The 16,366-nt window shown below is 38.7% G+C and overlaps 2 protein-coding genes across 3 annotated transcripts; one reads left to right on the top strand and one right to left on the bottom strand.

Annotated features, from left to right (window-relative positions):
- Nucleotides 1-509: 509 nt before the first annotated feature.
- On the bottom strand, nucleotides 510-9,073 carry LOC146449322 (uncharacterized). The gene is made up of 8 exons (XM_085101229.1): nucleotides 8,944-9,073; nucleotides 6,920-7,853; nucleotides 5,799-6,064; nucleotides 4,780-4,930; nucleotides 4,357-4,453; nucleotides 3,520-3,829; nucleotides 2,169-2,480; nucleotides 510-1,238 (listed from the first exon to the last, which is right to left on the bottom strand). The coding sequence occupies exons 2-8, from the start codon at nucleotides 7,822-7,824 to the stop codon at nucleotides 925-927; spliced, it is 2,355 nt and encodes a 784-aa protein (XP_084957355.1). The 5' UTR covers nucleotides 7,825-7,853; nucleotides 8,944-9,073; the 3' UTR covers nucleotides 510-924.
- Nucleotides 9,074-11,022: 1,949 nt separating this feature from the next.
- On the top strand, nucleotides 11,023-15,842 carry LOC146449321 (F-box only protein 3-like). 2 transcript variants are annotated; one of them, XR_014860583.1, is made up of 4 exons: nucleotides 11,023-11,413; nucleotides 12,063-12,625; nucleotides 14,528-15,336; nucleotides 15,591-15,842. XR_014860583.1 is itself a non-coding variant. In XM_085101258.1 (3 exons), the coding sequence occupies exons 1-3, from the start codon at nucleotides 11,035-11,037 to the stop codon at nucleotides 14,879-14,881; spliced, it is 1,296 nt and encodes a 431-aa protein (XP_084957384.1). In that variant the 5' UTR covers nucleotides 11,023-11,034; the 3' UTR covers nucleotides 14,882-15,842. The 2 variants fall into 2 exon arrangements, 1 of the variants encoding a protein (XP_084957384.1); XM_085101258.1 differs by having other exon boundaries at nucleotides 14,528-15,842.
- The last annotated feature ends 524 nt before the right edge of the window (nucleotides 15,843-16,366 follow it).

Raw genomic sequence — 16,366 nt, 5'->3', positions numbered from 1 at the left:
AAGCAATGCTGAGAAGAGCTTGCTATTATGGGCGTTCACTTATCTGTCAGTGACTGGAACTTGTAGTTGCCAAAAAAATAAGTTGTGTATGAGCTAATTTCGTTCCAGGTTCTCCAATTATGTTCAATGAATCTAGCCGCCTTTCCCTGATTTGTAACACCCCCTACACAGCCAATTCCAATGTCACAAGCAGATCTTTTATCGAGGACTTCATTGAACTTCCAAAATGAATTACTTTGTTATATGAATACACTAATGCTTACTACTTGCTCTGACACAAGAAAACTTCCTGCTGGACTGCAAAACAGTCGTGTTTTTCTCTTTAAACTTAAGGCTCACGCGCGTGAGACGCGCAAAGCGTGAACACGTAAGGTGCGAACTGTCAAAAGAGTGAATACTCGCGCGCGACCCTTCGAAGACAGCAGGCACTTGTACGACGGACTAAGCAAGTTACAGCTGATTCCATTTCTACTCAGGGGTCAGATCATAGCCAGATAATCCTTGGCATCTGCATTTTCTACTTGTTAATTTATTTTGTTATTATAGTGAAACGAAAATTACTTTGTACAAAGAAGTAACCCCATTTTATCATTTTTTTTTTAAACCCTTAAAATCTAAATTGTAGTCTTCTATTAGAATTTCATATTAAACATTTTACATTAAAAGCACTTTTGAGTTAAAAAGTTTGTGGTGAACTTTCAGTGCATGAACGTAAATACATGAATCATATATTTTGATTCATATATCATATCTTTCTTCTATTTGAACTTTCAGTACATAACTGAAACTTTTCACCCCCTCTGTGCTTTGCGCGCTCTGAAACCTCCCCCCTCCCTTCCCCCCTCCTTTTGATGCCTGCCACACAAGCTTCCATTCACCCATCATTCTCTCTTGGGCTAAAACTACTGCCAATGCCACTCCACCCTAAAATCTTTTTCTTGGAACAAAATAGCTATTTGTCAGGGACCCCATGTATCCACCCCATCCCTGCTGGGAGAATGGCAGAAATCTGGTACATTGTTTAGAGGGAGGCAGGTTGTTACACTTGCACTTAAGAGTAAAGCGATACACAGTTAAACTACCAAAATGGATTTTGTATATATCATAGTCTGTTTGACTTATGAATATTTTGTCTTTGTCAGGTTTTTGTTTGTTTTTGAGACATTCATTCACGGCCTCATCTCCGGCATCAAATATCCCAAGTCTTTCATTTGTCATAACATTTTCATAGTCATCCCCTGAAAATGGAAAAAGCAAAATACATTTAATGCCTAAGTTCAATACATAAACCCAAAGGAAAAGGAAAATCATGGACTTTTACTCCAAAGGAAGAGGAAAAAAGCAAAAAAAAAAAACTCTTGGGGAATGCTTTCTGAAGGGACTGAAGGACACATGATAAAACTCTGGCAAATGTGCATAAGCCAAAACAGCAAAAAAAAGAGCTAAAAAAATGCACTATAGCTCGGTTATGCCCAAGCCCTTCAATATTAATTACATTTGTATGGACCAAAATTATGAAACACAGGCACTTTAAGACCTACAAAGAGGACCTCATCCTGAGGCGGGGGTGGGGTGGGGGGGTGGGGAGGGTACTCTAAAACTTTTTGTTCTAAACCAGACCAAGTTCAGCTGCATTCCCCCTCCCCCTCCCACCCCTCCCCCCCGATCCCATCAATCAATTTCAAGAATAACCCCTGTTCAAAATGTTAACCTCTTATTTAAAACCACCAAACTTTATCAAGCTTGAGTTAAGGATGGTGCCTACTTTTGTTACTGCGCATACATTCTGCGCATCTTGAGATACTTGGGTTTCGTATTGGTGGTGCCTACTAAATACAGGGATATTTTTGCGTGGTTTAAAACTATGCAGGGAAAGCTAACTTAGCAAGTGCTCTTGGTATCCAAAAAGAAAATTGGCGGTAACCATGCATTTTTCAGAGATAATAAAGCTTCAATTTGGAAAAAAAATTTAAAAAAAAAACGCCATACATTGCTTTGTATTTTACTGCTTTTTTCGTTATTGTTGCTCAATTATCTCTCAAAAATGTGTGGTTAACCCCCAATTTTCTTTTTGGAATCCAACAACCCTTGCTAAAATCTGCTTTTCCCACATAGTGATAAACTGCACAAAAATACTTCTGTATTAGTAGGCACTGTCCTAACATTACCTTCTTTGCTGGTATGAAGTTTCCTGTACTTCTCAATGCAAGCTTTATCCTCAGGCAATATAATCCTGACCTTAGCTGGATATTGCCAGTAAGCAGTAAATACCACATCAATAGAATCTGCTGGCCCTGTGTTATTCTCCTGTCCAAGTGATGTCATTATACTTCCTGTAGCCATCAGCCTCTGGTACCCGCCATGATCTGGTGCACCAACATGTCTTTTTGCTTGTGAGTGTTCACTGGAGTTTTGTTTGCCACTTTCACTTTTCTCTGGTTTTGCTTCGGTGTCTTCATGTTCAACATCATAGTAATCCTCTGCAAGAGAAAGAACAAGATATGATGAGATGATATACAGTAGAGTCATAGACTGCTTGCACTTCCTCTTCCCTCTCAAATTGCATCAAGGGTTAATGAATCTGCCAAGTGTGAGCTACAACAGGGGTTTAAATGACAAGGGATTGGGGCCCATCTGGTCCCAATACTCCTTGCCCAATTTTTTCTGTGTTTTTAATTAATACCACTACACAAGCTTAGAGAGAGAAACATACAGCAAGTAGTCTAGCAAAATAAAGGCCCTACCACAAAATGCCAACAACAACCTTTAACTGGAATTTGCTATGTGGAGAGTGATGGCGGACTATGACACTATTACAATCAAGAACTTTTGTTGGAGAGCGGATGCATTACGAACGGCAAAGGAAAATTTTCAGTACAAATTTTCTCACAAATCTTGTATGAAACCGACCGCACATGTTTATGTGAAACAGTGTTCTTATGCATTCTTTGATTGGCTGAATGGCCCTAGTAACCAAGAGAGGGTTATAAGACTGTTCTTAATTGGCTCAAACATAGCAACTAAAAGAATGCCAATTGGCACTCTTGGGATTTTCGCGACGTGACAAGAGAGTGCTAATTATTGGCACTCTTAGGAGTAAAGAGTTAAAAGATCCATGCACTGTAGGCTCTTGAAATTAAACAGTGACTGGTCAACCAAATACTGGTACACAGTGTATTGTGTGATCAAGATCTACATGTATCTGTAGTAGTGTGTTTTACTTGTTTCACTGATCCTGGTTAATGTCTCCTAAATATTTCCTATTTTTCTGAGTGTGATAGAAGTCCTGTGGAGGCTTCACACATATGATGACTCCACCTAACGTAGACAATCAGGTAAAACAAGAACTTCCTAGTTCCTAGTTCCTAGTTCCTAGAACTTCCTAGTTAATTTTTAGGTCCAGTTTAAGCCCAGATATTTGAACTGGCCATATAAGAAAAAATATGGTTGGTACACATGAGAAAGACAATTCACACCAAATACATATGACATGAGAGACTTCAACTTGAATGGTCTCACCTGAGTAATAAATGTCCTTGCCTGGAAAGCCCATGTTTTTATTCATCACACGCAACTTACTGAAGCTCTTGACATTGTACCTCAGCTTACAGGTGTCAGCACGGCTCTGTTCGTGCACATTAGTGCCTTCCACAAATTCAAATGTTCCTCCTTCTCCTTCATGGCCTATGCAGTCTGATATCCAGTAGATGAATAGGTCATTACCAAGACCTTGCATACTGACTGACAGGGGTGATGTGTTGGCCATTGATGAAGACTTGACAAAAGGTGTGACCAAAGGATTGCCTGTCTTTCCATCAAGGACTGTCACCTAATAATAAATTATAAAAATTATTATGATAATTATATTATTATGACAATTATATTATTATTATTAGTAGTAGTAGTAGTAATTAAATTAGTAAATTAGTAGTAATTAAATTATTTTTCTCGTTTACAAGAAGTAAATTAAGTCATTAGTAAGGATACAAATGTTTAATAGTTAATTTGCAGAGCTTCCACCTTTGAAGCATGGATATAGTGGGTAACATTTCAGTATTCATCTTGTTGCACAATGAGGCACTGTTTGAGAGATCGCTTGAAAGCAAGTAATATTATTCAAATTTATAAGGTCATAAGGTAGGGAGTTCCAGGTCTACGGGGGAAGCTGGTGGAGGATTGTAAACTGTTTCGTTAGGTAACCATTTGTCTTAGAAAGAGGCTGCATCTCACACCCCTATGAAAACAGTTTTTGAAGCATTGTGTTAATTTTTTACCATATGCAAGAATAAAGTCCTACCATTATCATAATGGTGACACTTAATTTTGAAGTTATGCAAAAAAAAAAATTAAACTTACATTTGAGTAAAAATAGACTGGGAATCCTGTTCCAGTATTGTACCTAACAAGGAAGTCAGGAATGTTGTCTTGGTTGAAGAATCCTGCAGCTGGTATTCTGAGAGAAATAAATGATTAAGATTGATATTATTTTTGTAAACAAGAATGCACCCGAGACAACACTGCTGGTATTGAAGGTTTCAAAAAACCTTCTTTGCTCATACAAATTTATCCCAAACTGGAACTACCTTCTGAGAGAAGTTGTTACAAACTGCCTGTTTCTTGCAAGGCATATTATTACAGCTCAAATGTGAGATTAAATTTTGATACAGTATCCATGGAGAATAGAACAGAAATGAAACAAATGATGAGAGGGAAATGGACCGAAAAGGAATACAATAGAAAGAACAAAGAAATTTGCCACAATGACAAATGTTAACTTACGAATATGTTTCACTTTCTGGAAAAACAAAATCCCATATTCTTTTGTGAGTTTCTCCATCAAAAGCAGCAATTGTTGTGTTATACATTGCCATGACAACATCGACAGTTCCATCCTCGTTTACATCCACAAGAACTGGAGGATTCATCACTCCTGAAACAATCATTAATAAAGAATGCTTATCAATCACAGTAGTTAATCAACCATCGTATTTCCTATATTTAAGTTCTCAGGAGCCAGCATCTCCCCAGCCTATTCTTAAATTGGAGGGGTGTGTGGAAGAAGGCCCCAAGTGGCTTTTGATGTAAGATCAAATTCTCCTTTTGTTCCACAAGTGAATATCAGGCAATTTGGAAGGAGAGTCTAGCAACTGATCAGAAGTCACTTAGGGCTCTTTTCCAGTCACCCCTTCAATTGTTTACAAGATTAGCCTTTTATACCACTTTTACCGAAAGATAATGCTAGCAGTCTAGAAGAGATGGGTGGTAGTGTGGGGGCAACTTACGATGACTCAGTTTCTGAGGTCAACATATAGGATTCAGTGTGCCAAGAGGTCTGGCTATAATTTATCAGATTAAGCAATCCCTGGTGCGAATTATGGGGTGGGTGTCCCCCTTTTTAATAGGTTTGGAGAAGCGTCAATGTACTGTTAACATCAGCTTTCTTTCTTTTATTTTGCTCTTGCAACCACCCACCTGCCCCCCCCCCCCCCCCTTTCCAACCTATACACTTGAAGCATTTTCAATAACTTTTTTTTTACATTTGTTATTCCCGACCTGAATCAGTCTCTATGGCAATTAACTCTTTCGAAAGGAAAACTCTTACACTTGTTATATAAAGTACAAATGAAGGGTTGCGTGGAATAAAGCCTTGAGTGACGCTTGATCTCATGTCAAATTCTCCTTTCTTCATCAAAGGAAGAACAAGGCAATTTGCTAGGAGAATCTAGTAGTCTATCAGATGTCACTTACTAGGGCTTTTTTCCACGCACCCATTCAAATGAGAAGGGGTATACTTTTACCTTTATACTCATCATTGTAAATTAGTTTTGACTTTTCAATCAAGCCTTGAAACAGATCAAGCAGAGGGATGACCCATAATCCTCCAGGATGTGTTTCCCCTCCAGTTCCAAACAGCACAAGTTCAATGCCGTCCTTCTTTGTGTATATCACTGGTGAGAAGTATGTCTCTCTTTCGTCTGGCGTCTTAACCCATCTCAGCACCTCGCCAGTTTTCCCGGAGAAAATTAAAATGCGTCCAACTAGACGCTGAGGGCTGTTGGGTTCACTAAGTAAAAGGAAGATTAAGATCAAAATTAACAAATTGTGCAGTTCCAGAATATATGATCCATCCCTCCCGTGGAAGGCCACCAGAAAATTCTAAGGGGTAGGGAGTCTAAAAAGGCAAAAGTTTTAAACAAGAATTTCCAGAGTGGGAGGGTGGGTCTGCTGACCAAAAACCTTCCATGGAGGAGGGGGGGGGGGGGTATCAATATTTTCTGGAAATGGTAATTATGACAACTTACAATAAATTTTATATTGTGTTCACCTCAATAATCATTGAGATATAATTTGTCATTTGAGATCAAATTCTGGAAATTTAATTCACATCTCACTTAGATTGGACATCTAGTTAGGTGGAACTATTTTTTTTTTTAATAATTTTAGAACATTCATGCTGTGAATCATATTATTAGAGTTCAAAAATAATACAAACTTAATTTTGATGCTTTCTTGTTTTGAGACAGCTCAGGGAGACAGTTTATTACAAAACAGACTTTTCAGCCTTCGATGTTGAATTTGAGCTTTAGTATTGAAAGCGTATAGTCTGTACAGTCATGCTCAACAGTATATATGTAGGGCGGACTGTTAGAATTCTTGAGAAGAGGGGTGATAATTTCTTATAAAAAAATATGTAATACTAAGTAAAAAAGGGCTTGCAGTCTTAAAAAATCTTTCATTGACAATGTTTTATCCCATGCCTCAGATTTTTAACTTGTGACTAAACAACTCTCTGCCACAAAACTCAGGAGAAACAGGGAGAGAAAAGGAAAAAGGAAAATATTTGACAGTGAGAACAAAAGAAGAGATGCATGGGTGATGCTAATACCATGTGAGGAGATTAAAAATACAGATAACTTACGCCAAAGGGTCACCACCATGCGTAACTAAAACCTCCATCACTCCATCACTATTCAGGTCTCTTATAAACTGTGCTGTGTACAAATTCATGTTTGTATCTCTGGATTCTTGTGGTCCATAATCCCAAATTGTGTTGCCTGTCTTGCCACTGACAGCTTGAAAAACTCCTGCCCTACCAGAGATTAAACAATCCCGCACACCATCAGTATCTAAGTCACCATTGCAGTTCACGCCATATATTTCATGCATGGTGTAATGCCTCCATATCTCCTCGCCAGTTTTGCCATCAAGAGCAAGTAGTCCACCATAGCAAGGATATGTCCCATTAAAGTATAAATCACAAGAGATTTTAGGTGCATTGTATCCATCTACACCAGTTGAAAAACCAACCATCAGGTCATCAATACCATCTCCATTGACATCATTAGGCCTCACAGCTGTTTCTGTCATAAGTTTTGAAAATGTTGCGTGCCACACCTTTGTAGCGTAAAGGTCATCACAGGGCAAAATATTACTCTCATCATTTAAAAAGCCTTGCTTGTCCAGGAGAACTTTCTTGACAAAATGAGACTGTGAAGAGTCTTTTTTTGAACCTGTTGAATCAACAGCACGTAGAATAAGAAGAACGAGGCCTGCTACGCAGATACTTAAGAATGCAAGCCACACAAAGAACACGAAACAGGCTCTGGTTGTACACCATGGTTTTGAATGTACTCTCCTGATTTTTGTGGTTCTGTTAGGTGGCATTAATGGCTTCTGGACATTTCTTGTTGGACTGTGAAGTCCCTTGCTGTAGCTGTCATCAATTTCATCATCGAGATCATCAGATTCATCATCATCATCATCACTTCGGAGATGAGAAAACTTGTTTGTTTCTGGCTTGTAAATATTACTCAATGCCATCATGTCATGAACCTTTGAATGTACATCTAAACCTGAGTACAATAGAAGGAGCAGTTAACGGTTGAACATTTAAATCACTGACTCATATCTTTTGAAGTATTTTGTGTGACAAAAACAAAAACAAGATTCTGATATCTCTGATATCACGATCCCCTCATTTTTATACTTGAGTCTATACCTGCCAACTTTTTCTGAGTCAAACACGTGAGATTTTTGTCTGGTCATGACCGGGATTTCCGAAAACATCCGAGGCACTTCCGAAAATTTGCAACAACTTTCCGAAGACTTCCCAATGTTACCGAAAATGTCTGACAATATTTCGACGACCTTTGAACACTTACGATTCAAACGGATTGTAGACATTTGAAAGCTTTTGCGATTGTTATAAGGAGCAAAGAAATAATACATAACAAATCTGAAATAAAATGAAGATTTTTTAGAACAACTCGTCTGGATTTGTGAGTCAGGCGTGAGATATTGTCCTTGATGCCTGAGATCGATGTCTCTAGTTTCTAGGTGTGAGACTCACGCATAATGCATGAGAGTTGGCAGGTATATGAGTCTTCCCCAATCCGGAATAAACAACACTAACGTTCTTGTTTGACCAAACGATAGCAGGTATTTTAATACAACAGTGAAAGATTTTGATTTAAAACTTAGCTGTTTGCTTTAATTCTTGATTCAGTATTCAACACTGCCTGGATAAATTGAAACTAAGCTCAAACAAAAACTCATCTTATATCATTTTAGCTTCCATTAATTTCCGTCATTTTAAATGACACGTCATCAACTAACATATTAAAGCCACTTATAAACATTTAAAAATCTCATATACACGACGCAGTTTAATAAGAGTGAAAAGGCCAAGTTTCACATCATCATAAACGGCATAATTTCTACCGTTCCTGCTTCAACGATAAACAGTAAATTTTGCTCTTAATTTCTTTAGTTCAGTTACAAAAATTAACTTTGACAGTCGTGATGGAAACCGTAAAATATGAAATAAAACCGTGGGAAACCTGATGATGCTACAATAGCTTACAAGTACTTCCTTGACTTTCTAATAACTCGTTCATTATTAACGAGAAGACCGAAAATGCCTAAATTATCCCCAATAAATACCTGTGCTAAGGGAACTTCACGTCTGTAACTCTTGGTAGGTAGTTATTTGGCATCTGTTAACAAGATTTTTGGCGAAATTAAAGCCAAAAAAATATTGTGATTCATTGCCCAAAAACACAGGCTCTCTTACGACGAAGTGAGATGTGGTTACACAGCTGTATAAATCTAAACTTACAGGGGGTAGGGTGGGGATACATTTCGTAAAGGAAAATCATTTGCCGTATGATGTCAAAGTTTTGCGTTTTAATTGTTTTGTAGAGGAATCAGTTGTGCGATTTTAGAAACATGTTCTTGCAAAAGATGATAAGTTGTTAAAGTATGTTTTTCTGGAGGGGGCGGGGGATGGGATATCACGACTTGGTAATTTCAAGGAAATGAAGGTTTGCTTTGAAAAAGATGGCGATGAAAATAGTTTATTTTAATTTATGGGGTCTGGGATAATTGAATAATCACAAGAAAGCAAAAAATAAATGAATAAATAAATAAATAAATAACAGAAGCGTCCCTTCCGCGGCAGGTCTATTCCGGGGGTGAGGGGTGGGGGGTGGGGGGTGAGGGGTGGGGGGTGAGGGGTGAGGGGTGAGGGGTGAGGGGTGGGGGGTGGGGGGTGAGGGGTGAGGGGTGGGGGTGGGGGTGAGTTTAACTGGGGTGAGTTTAAATGTCCCTTGACAGAAGTTCAGTCGGTTTCCCCATTAAACCTGTGATAAGGCCCAATTTTAGCAGTGCTCTTATTTATTTTTACGCGGTCGCTCGCTAAATTTTTGCAGGAATGGTTTTTAAAATACCAAGACTGAGAGCCTGATCACAGGTTTATAGTTCTGAGATACTACGTCTGCCAACAACCGCGTCTCAATTCATACTAAAGCGCGATAAGAGGCGCCTCATTTCTCAGGCTACCGATAAACCAACCAATGGAATAATGAACTTTGACAGGCTGTTGACAACATTATCACAAGATGTTGATTTCATGCAAATGATCACAAAACACGTTCTTAAGTTGACTTGAAAGTTGACCTGGCTGAACAAAAGCAAAACACTATTATTAAGGATATTGTGTTCTATTTGTGAAATTTTGGCGTAAATAATGGATTAAGCTTTATAATACTTCAGAAGTATGTTTACTGGGGCATTTAAAAACTCGCCGCGATACGTAACCGGATCCTAGTAAATTATTTTCATTATTTTTCACTCTGACGCCATTGAAAAGTTTCACGGCGAGGTTTACATTTCACGGCGTGACATATATTTCACTCCTTTATAATTTTACTTTCACGGCGTGACCGGGCGGCGTGAATTTATTTCCCAGTCTTCAGATTCACTCCCAGAGTGAAAACGTTTCGGAATAGCGTGAACACGGCGTGAAATTTCCACCTCACAGTGTGAAGTTTCAAATACACGCGCCGTGACCGTGAAAAAAATTCACTATTTGGCGTGAAATCCATAAGCGTGGAGGGTCACATATGGAGACAGTATGACAAAGGGAAAGGGGTTTCTGGGCTGCTATGGAACCCATTTTGTTTTAGCACCTAAGATAGTGTGTGAATTAAATCACTGATTAAATTCAAATAAATTAGCAACAATGTAAAAATTATAGTTCTCAGGAAACTTATCAGTGTCACATGTACCACGTTACAATACACACCATTAGTGAATGTCGGGTATTAGATGCGTCTCAGATCTCAGTTAAATAGGGGAAAGAAACTACAGTCTTGAATCTTGAATTGTTATAGTCTGAAATGTCAGCTGTCTCCTCCCCATAACCCCCTGTGGGTTAGGGAGAAGAGACGGCTGACATTTCAGACTAGAATTCGTTTCGAACAATTGGCTCACCCCTCACCCCTCACCCCTCACCCCCCACCCCTCACCCCTCACCCCTCACCCCCCACCCCTCACCCCTCACCCCTCACCCCTCACCCCTCACCCCCCACCCCTCACCCCTCACCCCCCACCCCTCACCCCCCACCCCTCACCCCTCACCCCCCACCCCTCACCCCCCACCCCTCACCCCCGGAATAGACCTGCCGTCCCTTCCGTCCCACTCCTACTTGGGCTTACTCCTAGAGACTGGGGCCTAGAAGTATCATTTTCAAGATGGCGGGTAGTTACCTTTCTTCACTACCAGTTATTCCTTTGACGAATATCTTCTCTTTCTTGGACAAAGAAGACGTGGCAAGGTGCAGTCGGGTTTGTTCTCGGTTTAACCAAGTCACCTCAAGCCTCCCTAACTGGAAAACATGGTGCAAAGAGATTTGGTTGGTCGAAGAATGCCCTCCAGGCAAAACTTGGAAACAGTTGTTTTCAGAATGGGAGACGAGCTGGGGTCGATACGAATCCTGCTACAATTCCATAAAACGAGCTTGGACCATCATTGAAGAGTTTACCAAGTTCCACTGCCCCGGAATCTATGCTTCCTTGAATGACGGGCTGACTGAAGAGGAAATTGATAGGACTGAATTAAAGAAACTGAATGGTATAGTAAGCTTATCATATATGCAAGTTTACGTAATAGACCTAATCATGGTTTTGTAAAATTTTGATAGAGGTTAGTTGACGAAAATCCATTGACCCTGGTGGAAAGAGCACCCTAAACACATCATAACACGTATTCAACAGTTACAACAACAACAACAGCAGCAACAATTTTCATTTGTACTTCATTACTCCATGTGTTACAGCTGAATACTCTTTATGCATCAGTCAATTCCAAAATCCAACAGTGCTCTCCCCTCCCTCCCCCCCCCCCCATCCCAGCTGATTTCCAGGCATTGGCAGTTTTGCATTATGTACCAGGCCCCAGTTGTTCAAAGGCCGGATAACTTTATCCAGTGGATAAGTCACTATCCGACAGTTTCAATCTGTGCAAAGATTTCAGTATTTCATCGTGTACAAGCGAATATGCACACTCTAAGCACAGTCTAGTTTAGGAGTGAACGAAAACCTTGGACAACGTTTAACGTGAAGCATATTTTAGACCCCGAATAGTGCCTTATTCAGCGGATAAAGTAATCCGGCCTTTGAACAACTGGGGCCAGAGTTCTATAAACTTGCGCTAACAGCATTGTAAATGAAATAGTGTTAACACAAATCATGCAAATAAAATTTTATTACAATTCCTGTAGGATGTAAGCTTCCAAAAGACCTCAGATGCTCACTTCGTTTCCACAATGGTCAGCGACTTGTCAGCCCTGGTCTGATTGGCTCCATGGCAATATCAAACCACTATCAAAGTGAATCCCTTTTGGAACTCAGCGTGGCCTCAAGTGGTCTTCAGAAACGAGATGGACTGCGCAATTGTATTCCAGTGTCCTTTTGTGTGAATACAGGAAATGGACAGTTCATGGCTTTAACAGATGAAGAAGGTCATAATCCCGGAGAAATCTTCTGGCCAAGTCCTGATCGCAGCATTGACAATTTTGAGATCTCCACAATGACGATGCACCACTTCCTTGGTGGGAACAACTTTGCTAGCTGGCTTTGCACATATGCCGAACAGTTGTCTAAGAACTGCTACCCTGTTATTGACAACGAAATTTACAAATTTCTGTTTTCTGACTCAGCTACAACTGATGGTATTAAAGTCACTACAACTACTGCATTCCTTCCTGAACTGAGCAGTGTAAAACCGCCACTTTTCTTCTTCACTTATCGCATCTCAATATCAATGGACACTGAAGCATCAATGGTGAGTGTTGAGATCTATGTACAATAGCCCTTTTCACGGTTAACTCTGCTCATTTGAATTACAATGAAATCTAGCATGTGAGGCAATTTCGGGCTATTTTGTAGTTTTAGCCCACAATTGCCTCGCATCCACGTTGGATAACATTGTAATGCAAATGAGAAAAATCAACTGTGAAAAGGGCTATTGACTCCTAAAGTGTTGATGTCCGAATATTTAAATATTTGAAATTATTGGATTTATTAAGATGTTTGGAAAGAGTACTCATGTTGAAAAATGCCTACCTGCCAAAAATCAGCATCTTATTGCAGTTTGGGGTGAGATATTGGTACTTTTTTATGCTTCGATGACTCCAAAAATTCTTCTAATTTTCTGTTTAGAACTTAGGGAAAATTAGAAGGATTTATATTGATTCATTGGAGCATAAAAGTGCCAAATGAATATCTCTCCCCCAAATTGTAATAAGATGCTTATTTTTGACAGATGGGCATCTTCATCATGCATTTTCTGAATATTGTGGCAAATCCCATAATTTCATAACTTTTAATTTTTGTGATGTCATTACTTTAGGACTCTATACCATGTTCCTTAATTGTTTTGGCCTTGTGGAGTGGGGTTAGTGATGGAAGGGGGTATTAGGGGAGGAGGGGGAAGGGGCTTGTTGATTTTTCACACTGGAGAAAAAAGTGATTAAAAAACGGCCACAAATTTGTCCTAAATGATTTTTTTAAAAAATGCATGGAATGTTGCTAACATCTCTTAAACTACACAAGATAATGGCATGAAACTTTCAGGACTATTTTTCTCTGAAATAATTCTTTCAAAGTCTTCACTCGACATATTAGTCCAGTGGGCATGACCAAAAAAGCCATTTTGTAATGTCATCACTGATGATGTCACAAAAAGAAATTTGAGAATTCAAATTGGACAAGTTTTTCAATTTTATGTGCATTACATTTGTGCAAAATATCACAATTTCAGGTTTCAGTTTAAAGTTTGGAATTCTTTTATTGGCCAATATAGAGTCACGGGACTAGTATTCATAGAAATATTCACTTTAAAATATTTCTGGAATCAGGTATTATTACTTGTATCATTCAATAATTTTTAGATTGATATCTTAAAAGGAAGTAGAGTTACAGCCCCAAGAATTTGTTGATTCCATGCACCCCATCACGCCTCCACAAAATCTGTTGGCCACTTTTGCTTGAAAAAATCCCCAGCGTGTTTTGATTTCCACGTTCTGAGTATCATATTTATGCGAAACAAGACATTTTTGGGTGTAACAATTCTTATAGGCTAACAAAATACTGGAGGATAACTTAACACTTTTCCAGACTTGAATCCCGCAAAGTATAGGTCTGAAAATACTTGGAATCATTAGTGACATCTAGATCTCTCCCACTTGTGAACATGTATGGATATTGTATGGATTATGTGCAATATAAGTTTTAAAACATTATTATGTGGGGAGAGGGTTAGAGATTCTGGGAATTTTACAGTCAATCCAGGTCACGCATGAACAGTATTTCCAAGAATGAAATGAACATTCGAATTTCTCTTTGTAATGTCCGACGTGTGAATGGAATGTTGGACATTTCTCTGGAAATCGTTCCGAAAAAGACACATTAACTGAAAAAAAAGATTCAAAATACTTGGGAAACAATTGTTATTCTTGAAATATTCAATTTTGCAATGTAAAGAAAAATCCATAGCTTTATACCGTCAATAAGCTAGGGAAATTTATACGGGAACTCTGAAATCTCGTTGGCGATTTTCAAAACTGACATGTAAATTTCAAAATTCCGTTCAAATTTCAAAAATATCGTTCACGCGTGACCTGGGTTGACTCTAAAAAGATAGTGATAAAATCAATGATAATCAATGGGCCTATTTACCTTTCAGATAAACAAATGTCAGCTGACGACACGCCACTGGTACATAACTGACGCAAATGGGGAAAAAGAGGAGGTTCATGGTGATGGCGTGGTTGGCGAATTCCCTATTATGTCCCCAGGAGCCCTGCATGAGTATATCAGTTGCACAACATTTTCTACCCCCACGGGAATGATGGAGGGGCATTATGTGTTTCGGTATCTCAACAAAGAGGGTAGCTTTAATGTCAAGATACCACCATTAAATTTCAAGAGCCTTTCATTTGTAGTTGCGGAGAAAAGGCTGTCAAACATGTCAGGGGGGAAGTATGAGGAAGACAACACCAGTTCCGGGTCAGATGATAGGGAAAGTGTGAATCTTTAAAAACGATTGCACAAATAACATTTAAGGACAGTGCCTAGTAATACCAATGTATTTTTGTGTGGCTTATGACTATGTGGGAAAAGCAGATCTTTGCTAGGGCTATTGGAATCCAAAAAGAAAATTGGGGGTAACCACGCATTTTTTAGAGATTAAAAAAGCCGTAAAATACAAAGCAATGTGGCTTTTGTTTTCCAAATTGAAGCTTTATTATTTCTAAAAAATGCATGGTTACCCCCAGTTTTCATTTTGGATACCAAGATCACTTGCTAAGTTCTGCCTTCTCAGCATAGTTTTAAACTGCGAAAAAATATCCCTGTATTAGTAGGCAGCACCCATAGGAAACCCGAGTATCCCAAGATGCGCAGAACATATGCGTAGTAGCAAAAGTAGGCACTGTCCTTAACAGCATATAAAAATGTATTAAATAATTATTTGTCTGAATACAGCAGTAAACTGTTATTCTTTCGAATTTGCCATTTAACTTAAGGATCAATTTAGATTAAACAGTTTTGTGATTGACTAGTTTTAATGGTCAAATAGTAAAGTGTAAAGGGACCAGAGAATTAGGTCAAGTCAAGTTAAGATTGACGTCACTCAAGTTCCAGTTTAGAAAAAAAAAAATAGTTTTTAGTATAATTTACTGCTAAGTATATCAAGTATTGTGCAATGATTGGAGTGTTAGCTTTGAAGGCCTAAGCACTGGTCGTAGTATCAAATTAATGTTTGGTATGATTTCAAAGGATCACTTTTCATGTAGGGTTTGAAATGCTTGTTGCAAACATACTGGAACTTGACCTGAACTGAATCTCAACTCAGAATCATGGATTCCTTGTTCTCAGGGGAAAACTGATAGTAATATAACACTAGTAATAATTGTTACAAGTTAAAACACTGTAAATAGTTATATGGAACAGATTTTTCTGGTCGCAGTGGGTGTGTATGTGTGTGTGGGTGGGGGGGAGGGAGGCAGCTTGGAGGCTGGGGTGAGAATCCGATAGGAAAACAATAACTTCACACATGAAAATTAACACAAAAACAGCAATAATATTCTTTGAAGAACTCACTACAAGAGGCCCGAAACAATAACGATTATTGGGTAAGGCCTCTAGTAATAGTGCACAGCAGCATCATAATAGGTTGCACCTCAATAAATAATAATGTATATTTTTCTGTTAAAAAGGAGATATGAGATGATAGACTGTAAATAGGATGAGAATTCTGACAGTAGAATAAATTAATGTCTCAGGAAGCCAGTGAATACTACTGCTTTGTTGCTTCTGCTGCTAAGGGTATCTTGAAATGACCGTAGCAGCATGGAGTGATAAGAAGCTGGTTCTATTGTTCACTGGACTTGCAAAAAGGCATAATTTGAGTTTGTAAGTGATGAACAGTGCAGATAATGCTTTGGTGATTTTGTTACGGTGTAAAATCCAAGGAATGGCTGTCATTTGAAATCATATTGTTTAAGAAATTGTTTAATCTTCA

This window comes from Pavona decussata, unplaced genomic scaffold (genome assembly GCF_977016875.1).
Source record: "Pavona decussata unplaced genomic scaffold, jaPavDecu1.1 SCAFFOLD_602, whole genome shotgun sequence".
Lineage (NCBI taxonomy): Eukaryota > Metazoa > Cnidaria > Anthozoa > Scleractinia > Agariciidae > Pavona > Pavona decussata.
This window is presented reverse-complemented; position numbering and strand designations above follow the sequence as displayed.

What these genes read in the sequence shown, in the direction of transcription:
- LOC146449321 (XM_085101258.1), top strand. Translation starts at nt 11,035, where the DNA reads ATGGCGGGTAGTTACCTTTCTTCACTACCAGTTATTCCTTTGACGAAT. An exon ending in TGAATTAAAGAAACTGAATG is followed by an intron (nt 11,414 to 12,062) that starts GTATAGTAAGCT and finishes CAATTCCTGTAG; the next exon opens with GATGTAAGCTTCCAAAAGAC. An exon ending in TGGACACTGAAGCATCAATG is followed by an intron (nt 12,626 to 14,527) that starts GTGAGTGTTGAG and finishes TTTACCTTTCAG; the next exon opens with ATAAACAAATGTCAGCTGAC.
- LOC146449322 (XM_085101229.1), bottom strand. Translation starts at nt 7,824, where the DNA reads ATGATGGCATTGAGTAATATTTACAAGCCAGAAACAAACAAGTTTTCT. An exon ending in TTACAATGATGAGTATAAAG is followed by an intron (nt 4,931 to 5,798) that starts GTAAAAGTATAC and finishes TGATTGTTTCAG; the next exon opens with GAGTGATGAATCCTCCAGTT. An exon ending in CCAGAAAGTGAAACATATTC is followed by an intron (nt 4,454 to 4,779) that starts GTAAGTTAACAT and finishes TATTTCTCTCAG; the next exon opens with AATACCAGCTGCAGGATTCT.